At 54.5% G+C, this 18,325-nt stretch overlaps 1 protein-coding gene and 1 long non-coding RNA gene across 3 annotated transcripts; one reads left to right on the forward strand and one right to left on the reverse strand.

Annotated features, from left to right (window-relative positions):
• LOC132233795 (uncharacterized) lies at positions 1-1,677 on the forward strand. The gene is made up of 2 exons (XR_009452724.1): positions 1-120; positions 190-1,677. It is a non-coding gene; the product is annotated as an uncharacterized LOC132233795 (long non-coding RNA).
• A 3,561-nt stretch (positions 1,678-5,238) lies between these two features.
• MOCS2 (molybdenum cofactor synthesis 2) lies at positions 5,239-13,895 on the reverse strand. Of its 2 annotated transcripts, XM_059695009.1 has the most exons (6): positions 13,774-13,895; positions 12,273-12,426; positions 9,107-9,234; positions 8,175-8,325; positions 7,382-7,505; positions 5,239-5,682 (listed from the first exon to the last, which is right to left on the reverse strand). In XM_059695009.1, the coding sequence occupies exons 2-6, from the start codon at positions 12,377-12,379 to the stop codon at positions 5,614-5,616; spliced, it is 579 nt and encodes a 192-aa protein (XP_059550992.1). In that variant the 5' UTR covers positions 12,380-12,426; positions 13,774-13,895; the 3' UTR covers positions 5,239-5,613. The 2 variants fall into 2 exon arrangements, with proteins under 2 accessions (XP_059550992.1, XP_059550993.1); XM_059695010.1 differs by lacking the exon at positions 7,382-7,505.
• Between the last annotated feature and the right edge of the window lie 4,430 nt (positions 13,896-18,325).

The following is an 18,325-nucleotide window of genomic DNA, read 5'->3' on the forward strand; positions in this document are numbered from 1 at the left end:
AAGAAGTTTTGTGTTCCTATTCAGCCACACTTTTGTTTGGAGACGAAATATGGTGTAGGGCTTAGAAGATACCACTTTGAGTGTCCATTTCCTAAACGGTGCCCAGGCAAGGCCTGCCAAGTGTGACCGAGACACGGTGCTGTAGGCAGGGCCCTGTAGGCAGGACCCCTGTAGGCAGGACTGCTGTAGGCAGGGCCACTGTAGGCAGGGCCCCTGTAGGCAGGACCCTGTAGGCAGGGCCACTGTAGGCAGGGCCCCTGTAGGGAGGACCCCTGTAGGCAGGACTGCTGTAGGCAGGACCCCTGTAGGCAGGGCCGCTGTAGGTAGGACCCCTGTAGGCAGGACCCCTGTAGGCAGGACCCTGTAGGCAGGACCCCTGTAGGCAGGACCCCTGTAGGCAGGACCCCTGTAGGTAGGACCCCTGTAGGCAGGACTGCTGTAGGCAGGACCCTGTAGGCAGGACCCCTGTAGGCAGGGCCGCTGTAGGTAGGACCCCTGTAGGCAGGACCCCTGTAGGCAGGACCCCTGTAGGCAGGACCCCTGTAGGCAGGGACCCTGTAGGCAGGACCCCTGTAGGCAGGACCCCTGTAGGCAGGACCCTGTAGGCAGTGCCGCTGTAGGCAGGACCCCTGTAGGCAGGGACCCTGTAGGCAGGACCCCTGTAGGGAGGACCCCTGTAGGCAGGACCCTGTAGGCAGGGCTTACAGCCTGCAAATAGGAACCGAGTGGAACAGTTTGTGAGGAAACTGCAGACTCGAACTTGGGCCTTGAGCTGTTAGCAGCAAAGTGAGGACGTGGAGCTGCACAGAGGGTCTCTCGCTGGCGGAGTCCTCTTCATAGAACAGTAACCGTCCCCCTTAGCGGGGAGAGCAAAGAAAAGGTGAACCAACTCAGCGTATCACACAGGTGATTATACTGACAGTTACCACAGACGTTCTTTATCGCGTACTCGTCCTAACCTACAGCTTTCCCTCGTGTCGGAAACGCTCGTAAGTTAGGACATCATCCAAAGAAAGCGGAACTCCTCAGACTGAACGCCGTCCGTCTCTCGCATTCCAGTTTGCACAGGGACGCCACCGCGTGCACAGCTGTAGGGCACGCCCTCCTGTGGAGAAACACCCATTTGTGTCAATGCCAGACGGACCCCTGGAGGCAAGGTCGTACACACGGGGTAAATTTGGAAATAAAAATGTAACTACTTTGAACCTTCGAGAACAAAAAGGTAGCCGTTGTGTAAATATAAAGAGATGGTTTCACCTGTACCAGATGTATTTTGGCAGATAAACTCAAAGTATAAATGTATATGTTGCACAATTATGTGAGAATTGTATATTTTTTAAAGGCCAATTGTCTTGGATACTTTCCTATATTAATGTATAAATCTGTACTAAGATGTAACATGGTTATTGGTTTTTGATTAACTAGTTTTTGTCTTTCCTCTCGACCAAAACTATGCAAACGCATGTACGTATGTGTGTGTGTGTGTGTGTGTGTGTGTGTGTGTGTGTGTACGTAAAGCTGTGAGTTCACCTGATTTCGAGAAACACCCACTGGAGGAGTGATCCTCAGTATCGACTCGGGGCCGTGCTCCTGCGAATGTGTGCGAAGCAGCGAGTGTCATGTGACTGTCACCCCTCTGTCCACACCGCATGACCGCGTAAATGGAAGTCCTTTAGAGACAGCGCTCTCGCCGGGGATGCTGGACTTCACGCTCCTGTGTGTCACTGTCTTACTACTCACTCCGGACTCAGCAGGAGGGCTGCCCCTCCTCTCCCACCACCGGCGGTGAGCAGCGTCCGGGACCTTAAAATCCCGCACAGCAGGGACTGGCCGCTCCGCTCCTCCGGCCACAGGCGCTGAGCCTGCTCCCCAGTCAGAGCTCAGACCCCAGGCCCTAGGCCGGCTCCACAGTCAGAGCTCAGACCCCAGGCCCTGACCCTCTCCACAGTCAGAGCTCAGACCCCAGGTGCTGACCCTGCTCCACAGTCAGAGCTCAGACCCCAGGCCCTGACCCTCTCCACAGTCAGAGCTCAGACCCCAGGCCCTGACCCTCTCCACAGTCAGAGCTCAGACCCCAGGCGCTGACCATCTCCACAGTCAGAGCTCAGACCCCAGGTGCTGACCCTGCTCCACAGTCAGAGCTCAGGCCCCAGGCGCTGAGCCTGCTCCACAGTCAGAGCTCAGACCCCAGGCCCTGGCCCTGCTCCGCAGTCAGAGCTCAGACCCCAGGCCCTGAGCCTGCTCCGCAGTCAGAGCTCAGACCCCAGGCCCTGACCCTGCTCCGCAGTCAGACCTCAGACCCCAGGCCCTGACCCTGCTCCGCAGTCAGACCTCAGACCCCAGGCCCTGACCCTGCTCCGCAGTCAGACCTCAGACCCCAGGCCCTGAGCCTGCTCCGCAGTCAGAGCTCAGACCCCAGGCCCTGACCCTCTCCACAGTCAGACCTCAGACCCCAGGCCCTGAGCCTGCTCCACAGTCAGACCCGAGGCGCCACCCGAGCTCTCGGGCCCAGGGCGGCAGCTTAGCGGGCCCCGCTCCCTCCCTCCGCGGCGCTGGCCGCACAGCTGAGCTGAGGCCGAGCCTGTGCCGGGGTGACGCAGGAGAGCCAGCAGCTGCTGCACCTGCACGTCTGTGTAGCTGTTTTCTAATCCCGGTAGCGAGCAGGAGGGTCTGAGTATTTTCATTTTTAAGGATTAAACAAGCTGACGTGAATGTGCTGAAATCATAAGCCAAGATTCGCCTCAGGCTCACAGACTGGCCGGTCGGACAGACAGACGGACGGCATGTTCACTCCCAGGTGCTGCCATTCACAGCGACGCCCCTGATCCGCGTCAGGTGACCTCTCACGCCTTCCCGTCCCCACCGGTTCTGGGAAACCGAGTCAGAGGGCAGCTTCCTGTGCCCACCACACACACACACACAAACACACACAGTGTGTCTGGTGAGCTCCGGGCATTAACACGACTCCGAGGAGAGAACATTCGTTTCTTTTTTTCTTCTTTTCAAAGCTGCTGCGCCGGTTTCCATCCCACCCACAGTGGGCGGGTCGCCTGACCTCCTCTGCACTTGTGATGTCAGCTTATTTCTGCCCACCCGGTGGGTGTGTAATGACACCTTGTGTTTTAACTGATGTCTCCCTGGTCCCTGGTTCCTGGTGGGATTGAGCATTTTTTTCAGATGTTCACTGGCCATTCAGGCTTTATGGGTTTTGTTTGTTTTTATTATTTCTGACCCTCTCCTGAGGTTATGTTTTTATTCATTTTTTAAAATGTATTTAGTTAGTTAATCCTCACCTGAGGATGTTACTACAAACAGCATTTTTAAAAACCCCTCATTCTACCATAACCCTTTAATATTCTAAACTAAGATTCCAATTAAAGACGGAAAATCATCTCATTCAAAACCAGGGAGTAATTTTCATCCAAGGCCCACTCCAACCTAACTTATTAAAATAAAAAAGGCTACTAACCAAATTGCACTTTTGGGTTCTGTGCAAAATAAAAGTAATCAAATAAAATCTCACACAAGTTGCTTTGACTATAGCCCAGGATCTACTGCCCCCTGCTGGGGAAACTACCTAACAGCACACAAACCAATCCTGCCCAAATCCCTGCACCAGCTGTGGCCGTAGCCATACACGGGCGTTACAGTATCATCGACAACATTCCCTCTGCGGGACTTTACATCCCCATAACGTTTATAACTGTTAATCTGCACATCTTAATCCCTTCACTTATTTCATCCACCCCGGATCCCCTCTCCCCGCTGGTAAACACTGGTTTTCTGTATCTGAGTCTATATTTTAGATTCCACATATAAGTGAAATCATCTATAATAAAAAAAGTGTAACATGCTAATTAGACCGATGTCCTTCCAAGCGACCCTCTGGATGAAGTCGGGGCTGGGAGGAAAGCCCGGTCCTCGGTGCCTGCCGGCGTCCAGAGGGAAGCCGGTGCCGGCAGCGGGGGAAGGAAGGCCTACTCTTGCACGAATTTTGTGCATCGGGGCTTTAGTGCATAAACATATTAACAATCCGGTACAAAGCCCTGGGAATATCTACAGGGGCCCGTACCTCCACGCTAACGTGCTTTCAGAATGAATGGCATGGTCTTGTTCTCCTAAGGGGCTAAAATGTAGTGGACGGAAGAAGGAAGCATGAATCCAGAGAGGGCAGGGCCGAGGCCAGGCGATCAGGGAGAGTAGTGGAGGGTATGTCTGCCTTCTGGGTCCGTCAGCCCAGTTTCTCTGGATCGACAGGTGGGGAAAAGCCTGGCTTACCAGGGATTCCTGGCGCCAGCGTGGCTCCTGCAGCCCAGGAAGGGGCAGCCTGCAGACCCTTCCCCTGCATGTGAGGGTCGGGGGCAGGGACCACCAGCTGGGTGTCTGGCACCAAGCAGGCAGGCAGGGATGGTTGGAAAAGTGAATTCCTTATGCTAACAATGTCTCACTAGATGTAACAAGTCACATCACCCCAAATGCAGTCAATCTGTGTCTGCAAGTCTAGTCTTCGTTCCCAACATGCATAATGCGAATTCTGTGGTGCCAGTCGCCTGAAATTATGTCCATGTTTTATTGCTTTAAGGCCGATAAGGAGGTCACACACTCCTGCCCATGAAGACAGTACACAGTTGACCACGAGGAGGCTGGGCCTTTGTTTAGGACAAAGACCTTGCAGAGAAGTTGCTCATTAAGGACCTCACTGATGGCGATGCTGCCTAAGCAGCTAAAAGGGATACTATCTGAAAGTGCTTTAATAAACACCATCATTCTCCTTTTTCAGTGGCTGTGGATCAAATTTTATTTTTATTTTATTGATGCCAGAGAGGAAGGGAGAGGGAGAGAGAGAAACATCAAGGACGAGAGAGAATCATTGACTGGCTGCCTCCCGCACGCCCCCCACTGGGGATCGAGTCCAAAACCCAGGCATGTGCCCTGACCGGGAATCGAACCGGGACCTCCTGGTTGATGTTCAACAGGGGAGCCGCGCCGGCCGGCTGAGGGTCAAATTTTAAATATCAACGAACAGTATAACCCAAAGGAACCTTGTTGCCAGTCAATTACCCTGGTTTTACAGCGACTTCATGCTGATTTGCATACGGATACAACACTAAGAACTTATAAAATCTAATAAGTAATGGTGAGATGATAGATTCTGAAATCCTAGACAGCGCCATAGTATGAAATACATGTTTTATGTCTTAGTACTGAATTTTAAAACACAGAAAAATGCTGCTCATAAACGTTTTTAATCATGTTTATTTGGCTTACTTTTTAAATATATAAATTCTGAAAATATATCATGACTGTCCAGTAATGACTTTGTGCGCTCTCCAGCCAGCACCATAGTGGCACCCTGGCTGTGGGGAGGGGGGGTGGCGGGGTGGGTTCTGAGACAGACTCGTGAGTCCAGTTACAATCATTAGTCATGAGTTCATTTGTCTGCCGCTGACATCTTTCCTCACGTTTAAATTATTCTTCCTTTTCCCCCTAAAGGCGGTCCCTCTCTCTAGCTCCAGTGTAAGACCTCCCTCACCCTAAACTCTCCCGAGCTCTGGAGAAGGAAAATCAGAATGTGGTCCAAGGTCAGGCGGCCACTTCACCAACGTGAGTGACTTAGTCGCTGGTTGCCCAAAAGCATTCTTTGTTTCTCTTCCAAGATGATGATGATTCTTCATATATTTCCTAAAAGACAGAAGCATAACAGGCATTCAACACAAAGCATCTGAATACATGCAGACAGATCTGAGCAGCGAGGGAGATGGACATCACGCCTACTGAAATCTGCTCCTCTCTCCACATCCCGGACGGTTATACCGGCACCGCGAGCAGAGAAAGGAACGAACAGGTCCCCTCCACGTAAGGACGCCAACCCAGAGGGGAGCAGCCGGGGCAGAATAAGGGACGCACTCCCTGGGGCGCAGCGCAGGGACAGCTGGGCAGGCAGAAGAGGCGGGGTCTTCAGTTCTAAGCACTTTCCTTTCCAAACACACCTGCTGCTCCCACAGCTCTAACTGCGCTGGCCCCCAGGCAGCGGGGCTCAGCCTGTGACATGGTGACCCTGCAGAAGCTCTGCACAGGTGACAGCTGCTCTGGGCGCAGGTGGTGTCTGCCTGCCCACCTGCGCCTGCGCCACAGACGACCTCGAAGCACAGCCCGCGACTAGGACCAGACTAGCATTTCCACACATTCTGGAAGGACAGGCCACCTTCCCGTCTCACTCTCTAGCCAGCTCCTCTGCCGTCGGAACACAAACCCACACTTGCTTGTCCTCTGGACACCTGGACCCTCCCCCCCGCCCAGGGCCTTCTTTGGAGGCCACCCGCTCACCTGCAGTCGGGGGGCTGTCCCCTCCCCCTGCCCCAGGCTCACGATTCACTGTGGGGTGCCCTCCACTCCCTTCTCAGGCGCCTCCCCCGCTCTATGGACACTGTGGCCTGGATCAGAGCAAACACCCAGACATCTGAGCTGCACTATGCCAGGGTCCCTTCACACTCACGGCCTCTCACCCCAGTTTCCCCTTTAACAAGGGGCTTCGGTTTCCATTCGGAAAGCCTGGTGGCTACATCCCTCAGGCAGGTCAGGTCCAGCTGTCATGGACACTGAGGGGCCCCCGCCCTGGTCCCCGGCCCTGACTGCTGTCCCCCCACCGCCCAGCGGCTCGCACTCTGCTACAGCCACCCTGGGTGCTGGCCGCCGAGAGCACAGACAGCCGCTGCCGCTAGCGGGGGAGAGGCTCTATGACCAGAGACCCGTTTGCCCTCACTGCGGGGCTGGGCACAGAGAGCCCGTACGTCTCCCACTGACATGGTTACATCCACTCACGGGGCATTTTCTCCACCCTTTTCTTTCCTTTTTCTAAAAGGATGGAGCCCTGGGAGGTCTAGTGCCTTGAAGAATTTCTGTGCTGGCAACTGCCCGAGTAGCCGCACACTATTCCCGCTCTGCACAGGAGACCCCCTTGTTCAGGGAACCCTAACCCGAGGGCTCCGGCAGCCTGGGAACCCCAACTCTTACACTGTGGAGGCTGGCTCCGTGCCGTGCATTCTGGGGGCGTATATTTTTCATGGTTAACAAACCTTGGAAAAAAGATCCTAGATAATAAAAGCATAACATGCTAATTAGACCGGGCATCCTTCCCGACGAAGCCGGGGCTGCAAGGGCTGAGGCAGGGGCGGCCGCTGCGGCGGGCGGGGGTCTGGCTCCTTGCAGGAATTTTGTGCATCGGGCCTCTAGTTTTACATAAACACCGTTTCTCAGATTAAGGAAAGAGGAGTCAGCAAGTCGGGGGAGATGCGTGTGCACAAACTCTGCATGTGCTCTCGTGCTCCGAAATCCCTGAGAAAACCCCGGCCAAGGCAGAGGCGGGACTTCCTCCAGGTACCTTCTTCCACACGGGCACCTTGGCCTTCAGAGCGTTGATGGCGTAGCTCACGGCTCCGAGGGACGCAGCCCTGTGGGCCGAGGACACGGCGATGACAACGCTTGCTTCGGACACGGGGACCAGGCTGCAACAGAACGGAGGGCACGTTACGCCTTCTCTGAACCTACTGCTCAAGGGTTCATGACCCCTGAAGAGAAATCCCAGAGAGGCTCCCAGAACTAACACCCCCTTCCTCCTACGTGGCCTCCAGGTCAACCAACGCCTGAGCCAACCAACAGGCACAGCGCCCGGCGGGGCCGGAGAAGCAGTCACCAGCTGGCGAAGCGGCAGAGAACTTAAATGCCAAACAGCAACACACAGCGGACAGGACACCAGCGCTGTAATCCAAGGACAGCCGCCGTGACAGAGCAGCACTCGCTGCGCCTGAGTCTCCCCTGCTGGGCGCCTGCAAAGCCTGGAGCCCACTCTTCTTAGGGACACAAAAGGCAAACGGATCTAATGTCCTTCCAGGGCATGTACTTTACAGTCTCTTTTCTTCATATAAACAGAGTCCAGACTAGAAGACAATTCCCTAACGGCCTCTGGGACTTCCCCCTGTGGCCCGGGCTCAAGGGTCTTGCCCCCCCGGGCCCTGGCACAGCAGCTGGCACTGCAAACGTTACAATGGAACAAGCAGCCTTAACCTCCACCGTCTGCCAGGAAACACGCTAACTCCTCTCCCCGGAGCCAGGACCTGACACCGCAGGGTCCGCGCCCGCACGGGGGGAGCTGGCAGGGCATGAGGGCGCCGTACCCGAGTCTGTGGAACACCGCCATGTGCCTGACCGGCCACTTCCGCCTCACGTCCCCACAAATCCTCCGGACTTCATTCTCCGCCATCGGTATGTACGCTTCGTACTCTAAGCTAATGACTTTTTTCCCTTCAAAGTGATTCCTTGTGGTCCCTAAGAAGAAGGAAAAAAGGCGATTAGAATAAGGTTTCTCCTTATAGTAGAAATGGCACAGTAAAAAAGGTTCTAATTTTTTAATATATTTTTATTGATTTTTTTTTTTAGAGAGGAAGGGAGAGGGAGAGGAAGAGAAAAATCGATGAGAGCGAAACATCACTTGGCTGCCTCCTGCACGCCCCCTACTGGGGATTGAGCCGGCAACCCAGGCATGTGCCCTGACCTGGAACTGAACCGGCGACCTTTTGGTGCACCGATGACAGCCAACCACCTGAGCCACACCGGCCAGGGCAAGAACAGGGTAATTTTGGAATAGACAAGTAGCACACAGATCTGTCTGAAGATTACGTTGCAATATTCTAAAAATGAACATGATGAGAAAAACAAAAGTAACCGTCGCAAAGGTAAGAAGATGAGACGCGCGGACTGGGCAGGCGGACGGAGACTCTCGCGTGACAAAGCAGCAGAGCTCTTTCCCGGCGGCGTCTGCCACTTGGAGGAACGCATCACGTTCCGGGTTACCATGAAGGTATCGCCGCCACCATTTCCCCTGGATGTTTGGACAACACAGAATTCTCTCTGCTAAGGACGTCTGTCCTGCTCTGAGTAGGCCTTTAACATGTTCGTTTGAAGATTACTCACACGACGCAAAAGCTGGAAACTTCGACCCCCACCCGGTCACCGGGGCTCAGTGTCTTAACATCCCGCCCCAACACTGGACACGGACACCCGTGCCTTTACGGCCTCGTGCCGGCCAGGGAGCTGGGGACACACTCACCCACAAACAGGGACACTGCACCGCAGAGCGGGGATGTCACCAGCTGCGAGACTTCCTCCACGGACAGCTTCTCGGCGGTGAACCTGATGATATCTTTAGGTTTCTCTTCATCTTCACCCACATCTTCCCTAGAAATGAGGTATTAACAGACCTTAACGGTGGTGCCAGAGGCAATCACCCAGCTACAGGCTGCACGTCCGGTCATGCTTTTCTACGTGAGAGGTGCTAGGAGGCACGAATGATCCGAATGATACAAGTAAGTGTGAAATTAAAAAAAAACATGACAGTGTTTATCCCTGATGAGCCTAGCACGATATAAAAAGGAGTTTACCATGAACATGACCACTTGCAGTGGTTCTCAACCTTCCTAATGCCGTGACCCTTTAATACCGTTCCTCATGTTGTGGTGACCCCCAACCATAAAATTATTTTTGTTGCTACTTCATCACTGTAATGTTGCTGCTGTGATGAATCGTAACGTAAATATCTGATGTGCAGGATGTATTTTCATTGTTCGCGACCCACAGGTTGAGAACCGCTGAGCCTTAAAGCATAAACTATCCCTCACGCCCACTTCGTCCCCCTTCGGAATTGCTCCTCTGAGGGCTCTCCCGTCCCGGGATGGTCCAGATCTCGACAGGTCAGCCTCATGCACATCGCTCTCCCCGCTGTCACCAAACCACGCCCGGAACCGCCCTTTCCTTTGGCCACAAAGGCTCCGGGGGAGAGAGATGGTGACGCACAGGGACGGGTTCATTTCACCGCGGGCACAACCCGCAAAGGCGCCGAGGGAATAAAAGGGGGAGTGCCCGCCTATGCAGAGCGCTGGGGTCCTCCCGGTGCACCGCCCAGCCACCCGGCAGCATCTGGGGCTGCTCCCTGCGCGGGGACTCACCCACGCACTAGACACGGGCCAGGCAGGTGGAACCTTGCAGGCCGCGAGGAGTCTGGGTAAATCCTAAATCCTGGGGGGTTCACCCGCTCGGAAGAGGAGGGGAAGAAGCCCCGGAGGAGTGAGGGAGTCAGTCAAGGTGATTCTAACCACAGAGCCTCCTAAGCCAGCGTCCTCGCCCTGGCCCTTCCGCCCGAAGAGAAATGAGTGGTCAGCCTAGACACTGATCCCGGACGCTCCACCGCCCGCACGCCCGAGCCTCCTCCACCCCCTTTTCTTGCAATAAGGTCCAGGCAAGCCAGTCTCTGAACTTCAAGCCATGCCAGCGCCCCACTGGTTCTGTGAGGACCCAAACCGTGTGCTTCAAACCTGTCAAACACACTCATCAATCACCAAGCTGTTGAGTCAACTTCCGCATCTGTCCAAGAGCAGCTCTAATCATCACACACACGCACACGCATGCACACACACGCACACACATGCACACACACGCACACATACATGCCCAGACACATGCATGCGCACACATGCTCAGACACAACACACACACATGCATGCACACACGCTCAGACACATGCATGTGCACACACACGCTCACACACACGCTCACACACATATGCTGACACATGCGTGTGCGCACACATGCTCACACGCCATACGCACACACATATGCAAGCACACACACGCTCAGACACATGCATGTGCACACATGCTCTCACACACAACACACACATATGCACGCACACACGCTCACACGCCATACGCACACACATATGCAAGCACACACACACGCTCAGACACATGCATGTGCACACACACATGCTCACACACACACAAAACACACACACATAAAACACACACACACATATGCATGCACAAACATACACACCCCTAACTTCAATGGCAGCCCATTATTTCTGAATAAATTCCAAACTCCAAGAAATAGCACTTTTCTAAAATCATGGAGGTGATAAGGTGACCAGTTTCCAAATAAAACAGAGACACATGTCTACGGAAGCCTTCTATTACTCCTAAATAGTAGGCTAAGAGAGAGCCCATCTTTACGGCCACGGTGGGCAATCTGCTTTGCAATATTTATCCTTCCCTCTGGGGGCACTGGCCTCCGGAAGAGCGTGGGGAAAGTGGGTGAAACGTGATCAGGCATCCTCGGCTTGTTCCTTTCTGTGATGAAACCAAGGATTTACCGCTGAGCATGACGGTCACTCTGCTTCTGGAGGGAAACCCCAGCAAGTTGAGACGTTCTCCTTCATTCCTAACTTTACCAAAGTGTCTTACTGGCAAGATTGTTCGTCTCTACGTCATTTACTCGTCAGCTGACAATAAATTAAGCCCCATTCTGTCTGTGTGTCCTACTACACAGAGAATCGTTCTTATACGCCCTCCACTCAGGGACGCTGTTGTTTGGAAAGACGGAGCGATGGCCTGGGGCCCACCTGCAACAGCTAAATAATGAAGCTGCGTTTTCACATCCCTGGGAGCTGGTAGGCGTCCTTTTTAGCACAGTGACCTCTCCCTCCCGGGCATGTAATGTTTCCGCACCCCCTGTGCCCGGGGACCTGCGCCCCAGCACCAGTAAGCGCATTTGTGAAAAAGCACAGAGTCCAACCGTCTGACCTCGGGCCTTGGCTCTGCCGCTTACTAGAGACGTGATCACAAACTAGCTTTGTACCTTCTCAGAACGTCTGTTCTCTCTCCTGCAAACAGTGCCCGACACTGTGCCTGACACACGAGAAAGTCTCAACAGACCGTGTAAGCGAAGAGGATGAACACATCCGAGGGACATGCAGTGAGGCTGCCGACAGCAGAACTGAAGCAGAGATGGCAGGGAGGCAGCACAAGTCTGTCTGCACCGATGCCGGGCTGCGCTGTGACAGAGAGCGCGTGCACACAGACTTACAGTGGGGCCTTGACTTACGAGTGTCCCGACTAACGAGTTTTTCGAGACACGAGCCGTCTCTCGGCCGATTTTTTGCTTTGAGTTGGGAGCTAAAATTCGGGTTACGAGCCAGCTTCAGATACCCCACTGCTAGTTGGCGCAGCGAACGTCACAGTGAACGCCACAACATCAGCCCAGCGTCACGTGTCTCACTCGTTCACTTTTTGATTTGACATACAAGTGATTTGAGTTATGAGCTCCGTCACGGAACGAATTAAACTCGTAAGTCAAGGCCCCACTGTACAAAGAGCGCAGGCAAAGCCATCTGCACGCAGGTGACCCCTGTGTGACCCTTCTCCAGGGACAGGAACACTCACCTCACATGCTCCAGGGGCCCCCCAGCACTAGCCTCCACTAATGGGGGGGATGATGGCGACTTCGTCTCCTGCTCGAAGCAGAAGGAGCTGATCTCCAAGCTCGACATATTCCTGCCGCACAGCCAGTATCACCTGGTTCCTGACATCAGCCAGCCTGAGGGAAGCAAGCAGAGTGAGAAGCGTCAGTGCTGTGCGAGGCCTCCAAGGTCTCCCATGAAAAAGGTGACAGAAGCCCTGGCCGGTGTGGCTCCATGGCTAGAGCATTGGCCAGCAGACTGAAGGGTCACAGGTTCGATTCCCGTCAAGGGCACGTACTTCTGTTGCAGGCTGGATCCCTGGCCCTGGGTGAGGCGCGTGTGGGAGACAACCAGTTTATGTGTCTCTCTCACATCAATGTTTCCCTCTGTCTCTCCCCTTCCCTTCCACTCTCTAAAGATCAACAGGAAAATACCCTCAGGTGAGGATTAAGGAAACAAAAAAAATATGACATAAATATTACTTTGTAGCATCGCCTGCAGTTATAACTAAAGTAACTTATGTTCTGCAGAGAAAGGACGCATCCATTGAAGAATAAATATACTCATTCACCACCAAGAACACAGAAAACTGCCAACAACGCGTATTGGCTGCTGTGTGTCTTAGAGAATTAAATACCAGACTGAAGCTAAGATTCAGACCAGGTCAAAGAAAAGAGAGAAAAAAGAAAAATGCTCTAATTCCAGGAGCCTTCTAAGTGTACAGTCTACTAAGTGGACCTCGGAAGTCCCCACAAGACAGGTGTCTCCCGGCAGGTGAAAGGTTACAGGTAAGGTGGGACAGAGGCCCGGCATGTGTCATGGATTATCAGGGCACTGTAAGAGCAATTTAAAAGATACAAAATAAAAATGAGTAGTTTTTTGAACACGCATTGTGGAGTTTCTCTTACACGTTGAACACCTATATGGACTAAGTGACATCGTCAATATTCCTGAACACCTTCTAAGAAGCCACTTTTACAATTTGTCCCCAAAAGGACTTGAGGTAGGGACATTAAATCGGCTATTGCAAAACGCAAATTCAGCAAATCCAAACGCAAATCCAAAACCCTGGGGTTTGGTATCTCCTTTTTCTCTTAATCTTAGAAATTTCCATTTTGACTTCTCTGAAGACGTGGCAGGACATAAAAGTTTCAAGCTCACATTTTAACAGAACTTGTAACAGTTTCACTTACTGCTATGAAAATGCAGAATCTACATGTTCGATATTTTGAAATTACAAAAGCAAACATGAGCATGTCCGTGTGGGAGCACCCAGCTCACCGCGCCCTCGGTAACTCTCTCTAACCCGCCTTAAGGAGCTGTGCATTTTAAACTAGGATTTACATTTCTGGTTCCAGAAAAGCAGAACTAATGACCCTTTCTGACATTAGGGGAAAAAAAATTAATTTTTTTCACTTTGACCATTTACCCATTTTTTAGAATGCTAAAGTGTCTGTTGTATGGATTCCACAATGTTTACCTACCCCGGATGCCGTGTTTCTATCTCATTCCACAGCTGCGATGCTTTGATTTCTTGGGGCACAGAAATGGTTTCCGAACGAATTCCTGTGATTTCAGCACTTTTTGCAAAATACAACACTTCGACCTGAAAGGAGAGAAAATGCTCTTAATTAACGACTCGCGGTCCTCTTCTGACAAATGAGTTACTTTTTGTCAAAGACAAATTGGATGAGTTAGAGAAAATCAAATCGCCCACAGAAATGCCAGCGTGTCTGCAAGGCCACCTTTTGAACAGTTCGCACCGAGTCCGGGTGCCGGTGCCGCCGCCAACACCCACGCGGCTCCGCGGAAACCAGAGAGGTGACCAGGTGGCACCTGGGAGGCACGTACACAGCGACCGCGCGTCCGACTGCCGAGCAGAGACACAGAGTGAATGGCCGAGAAGCCAGGCCCTGTCTTTCGGGGCCGCTGACCTGGACCCGCTGAGCCCCGGGCGGGTTATGCAACCGCCGCCTGCCGGGCAGGCCGAGCGGGTTCCAGCACCTGCACCTGCACCTGCTCCGCCAGCCGGGTCCAGGGAGCCGCCGGGACCGGCCCACCTGCCGGGGCGCCTCCCCACCCACCCGCGGTGGCCCACGCGCGGGGGACGCGTGTTGCGAGGACCCTAAACTGCTGACCCGCGGGCGGCCGCCACCAGCACCCGGTGCGCCGGACACCGATGCGGGCGCCGCCGGGAACTGCGACTGAGGCTGGAATGCGCGGTGGGAGGGGCTCCGGGCAGGAGAGGAGGCGGATCTTTTGGAAACTTGTCTCCGAGAAGGCATAACCCAGGGCGGGGCAAAGGTCAGGTGCCCCCGGGGGAGGGAGGGGGCCCCGGGGAGGGTGCGGGCGCCCGGCGGCAGGAGCCCTGGGCTGGGCACAGCCTCCGAGGCCGGGAGGGCACGGGGCGCGCGCCCGGGAGGGGTGCCCACCTTACCTGGCAGCGCGGCACCATCCCGCCCGAGCGGGTGCGCAAGGCCGGCCGCGGAGGCGGAGACGGCGCAGGCGCACCGACAGCCCGGCCCGCGCACGCGCCCCGCTCGCCCCGCCCCTCCCTCCCCTCCCCTCCCTTCCCCTCCCCTCCCTTCCCCTCCCCTCCAGCGGTCCCGGCCGGTGCGGCGCCCGGAGCTGAGCCAGCACGCCCGGGACTAGGCTTCCCACCGCTCACCTGCAGCTGCCCTTTCTTTCTTTATTTTAAATAAGTTTTTACTGATGTCAGAGAGGAAGGGGGAGGGAGGGAGGGAGAGAAGCATCCATGATGAGAGAGTCAGGGACCGCCTGCCTCCTGCGCGCCCCCCACTGGGGATAAGCCCTCAACCCGGGGGCAGGTGTCCTGACGGGGCATCGAACCCTGACCTCCTGGTGCGCAGGTGGAGGCCCAGCGCGGAGCCCTCTCGGCAGCGGGCGCGCAGGCTGCTCCTTCGGAACCTTTCTGTGCGCCCAGGGCGCATGGTTGCTGCCCCTAAAGGCTGGAGCCTCCGCGGGTCAAAGCGGCACTTTTCCTGCTCGTGGCCGCCGGGATCCATCCAACCGTCCCGCCGGGTGCCAACCAGGACTGCGCGCCCCCTGCTGGTTGGCTGTGTGGATAGGAAGGGGTGTCCGTCCCCTTGGAGCTCACAGCCGGGGTGTCAGACAGCGTCCACGTAACTCAGGTACCAGGTGTCATCCAGGGGACCGGGTCACACCCCTGGGGCGTGTCGGGGGGCTGCTCAGCTGGGGGCTGGCGCAGGAAGAGCTCACTCACCGGAGGCGGGGCTGGAGCAGCGGGGAGGGGAGGGGAGGGCATTTCACTGGCCCCGCCCAGCCAGGGGGGTACCAGCAGCGGCTTGTGGAGGCCACGGCGGGAAGGTGGTGGGCCAGGCGGTGCCCCCAGTGGAGGTGAGGCTGGAGGGACCAGGGAGGGACCCAGGGCAAGAGAAATGGACAAGGACCGACAAGTACCAGCATCTGTGCTGGGAAGGCGGTGAGCACCAAGGATAAAGAATCATGTTCACCTTCAGACAGAACCACGGGATGACACTGACCTTAGACTTGTCGGTGACGTCCAAGGCCAGCCCATGGCGTGAGCAACGTCTAAAACACGGCTGGGAACAAAAGCATGAGCCAGAGGCGACGGTCAGGCTGGTGCCCAGAGAGGCCGAACCTCACAGCCTCAACCTGCAAACAGCAGCAGCGTGCACAGCAGCGGAGGGCCCCTCTCAGAAGCCTCCCTGGGCAGGGATACAGCCAACCCAGAGAGGAAGCAAATGAGAACTCAGCAAGAAGAAGCGAGTGGCAGCAAATAAATACAGGAAGTGAGATTTTAACCCACTTACATGTAAAACAAAAGCGTCGGTTGTGGGGTTATGGTTATGGGATAAAATATAATTAGTATCAGAATACGTTAAAAAACATAATAGAAACTGCCCCAAATTGGCACATGTGTTTACAAAACATCGATCCAAGCCTCAATAGTTTTCATAATCTCGCTTCTTCACTTGAGAAGGGTCTACCAGGAGCCACTAGAAATGATGCCTTAATAAAAATGTGGTGATTTCTAATCCCTTCCGTTTCATCTCAGTTACTTTGCTGTTAAATTCAGTAAAGTTCATGAAAAGCTACAAATATAGATAATGTGTGGTTTCGTTGCACTTCGTGGAAATGGCATCGGTGCAGCTTTGATGCCCAGAGGAAAGGGGACAGCCCTCATCGCATGGCAGTGGGCCCTGTGTGGGCGTGGAATTGCTGATGACTGAAAAACGACTTTTGCTCTCCTCTTAGTCGATTTCTGTGCTGCTGGGTTTTTAAAAGTAATTGATCTAGAAACACCTTTGGGTGATTGCTGCTCGGGGAACACTGGGGATACACGTGAGCCAGACAAGTAAGGCCCTCGCCCCCAGTCGCTCACTTTCTGGTTAGGAAGTCAGGTAGGCCCGCACCTGCTGTAAGGAGAGGACTAGGGACGGTGCTCTGAGGCCAGGAGTCGGGGAGGGGCAGGTGCCGTTCGCAGGGTCAGAGGAAGGACCCCGCCGGGCTGAGGTGAGACCTGGGGGGTGAGAGGTGGCCACGGGCGGGGCAGGCGGGGCGTTCTGGACACCGCAGCCTGGCTGTGGGCTGGACCGGACCCTGTGTGTTCCAAGAAGAGAAGAGGAGAGAGGCCGGTGTGGCTGAGAGTAAGAAGAAGGAAGAGATTAGAGCAGTGGTTCTCCACCGTGGTTGCGCATTAGAATCACCTGGGAATCTTTTTAAAATCCTGATTTCTGGGCCCCATTTTTGTAAATTCACGAGGCCCAGAAATCAGGGTTTTAAAAAGTTCCCAGGTGATTCTGATGTGCAGCCAAGGTTGAGAGCCACTGGATTGGAGATTGAAGGGAACTGAGCGTACAGATCCCGGGCGGCCCTGAAAGCCAGTTTGGATTTTTTTTCTATCTCATTGGGAAGACACACACACACACACACACACACACACACACACACCCCTTTCAAAAGTGTGACTGCGTCTGCTCTGAGCCATTTTCAGGATCCCGAGCGCAAACAGGGAGAAGAAACTAACAGAGCTTCATCCGGTACTCCCGGTTCTGGGCGAGAAGTTCTTCCACCATCGCCCGCAGCCGCTCAATAGGACCCAGTCCCGGGCTCTGGTCACGGTGGCGGCCCATTCGGGGTCTCTCAGGCAATGCCGCTGCTGCAGGGCCTCGGACACGCGCAGCCTAGGCGCAGGGTGCGACACAGCAGGGGACACAGACCCCCGGGCTCAGCCCAGGTGCCCCCTTGGTGCGCCTCGGGGTCCAGCAAGTTCCCGCAGTGCTTTCGGATCCGTGGGCGTCGGACTCGCATCTAACATGTTTTGGGGGCCTTTGCGTTTCTCATTAAAAGCTACAGCAGCGGTTATGTTTTGAAAGACCGGGCCCACATAAGCCCATCTGGAATGACTCATTTTAAAAGCTCACCTAGAATTTAAGCACTTTGCTATGCAGGTGGCTTGTAAAGACATTTCGCTCAGGGTGTGTTGGTTTGGTTTTATGATCGAATGAAATTACAAAAGGTCACGTTCTTCTTGTGTAAGTCTATTCATTGGTCGTCTCCGATTAAAACAAACAAACCCGAAAAAAGAAAATAAAACAAACAAGCCCGCATAAACTACATATCCTTGTTACTTTACGCAAGGAGGTCAGGAGAAACACTCCCCCTGGTGGCTCCTTATTCCAATGGCAACCCCTTCAGTCCCGGAGAGAGAAATACAGGAGCTTCGGCAAATGGGCTCTTTGCTGACCGCATCCTGAAACCAACACGCCGGCCCGCCAGATGGCAGAGGGGAGCCGGACGCCCAGATTTTATTTCTGCAAAAATCTAAGAGGCGCAGCAAGCAGGTTACAAAAGAGAGAGAAATACACCCCCAGGGTCGGGACCCCGTGAACAACGAAGCTCTTTTAAGGAGCCTGGTGTGGCTCCGGAAAGCGCTCCATTCCCTGCCCCGACGCCCGACGGCCTGATGCTCCTGCAGAGAGAGGCTGCGGAGAACAAAACCCTGAAACCTCACCCGAGGGCACCGGGAAG

Source organism: Myotis daubentonii, chromosome 4, assembly GCF_963259705.1.
Source record: "Myotis daubentonii chromosome 4, mMyoDau2.1, whole genome shotgun sequence".
In the NCBI taxonomy this organism is placed as follows: Eukaryota; Metazoa; Chordata; class Mammalia; order Chiroptera; family Vespertilionidae; genus Myotis; species Myotis daubentonii.

Coding starts and splice junctions, on each gene's coding strand:
- MOCS2 (XM_059695009.1), bottom strand. CDS start 12,379: ATGTCGAGCTTGGAGATCAGCTCCTTCTGCTTCGAGCAGGAGACGAAG. Junction 7,506..8,174: donor GCGGTGTTCCACAGACTCGG/GTACGGCGCCCT, acceptor GTTCTGTTGCAG/CCTGGTCCCCGTGTCCGAAG. Junction 5,683..7,381: donor AGGTGCCCGTGTGGAAGAAG/GTACCTGGAGGA, acceptor TCTGTCTTTTAG/GAAATATATGAAGAATCATC.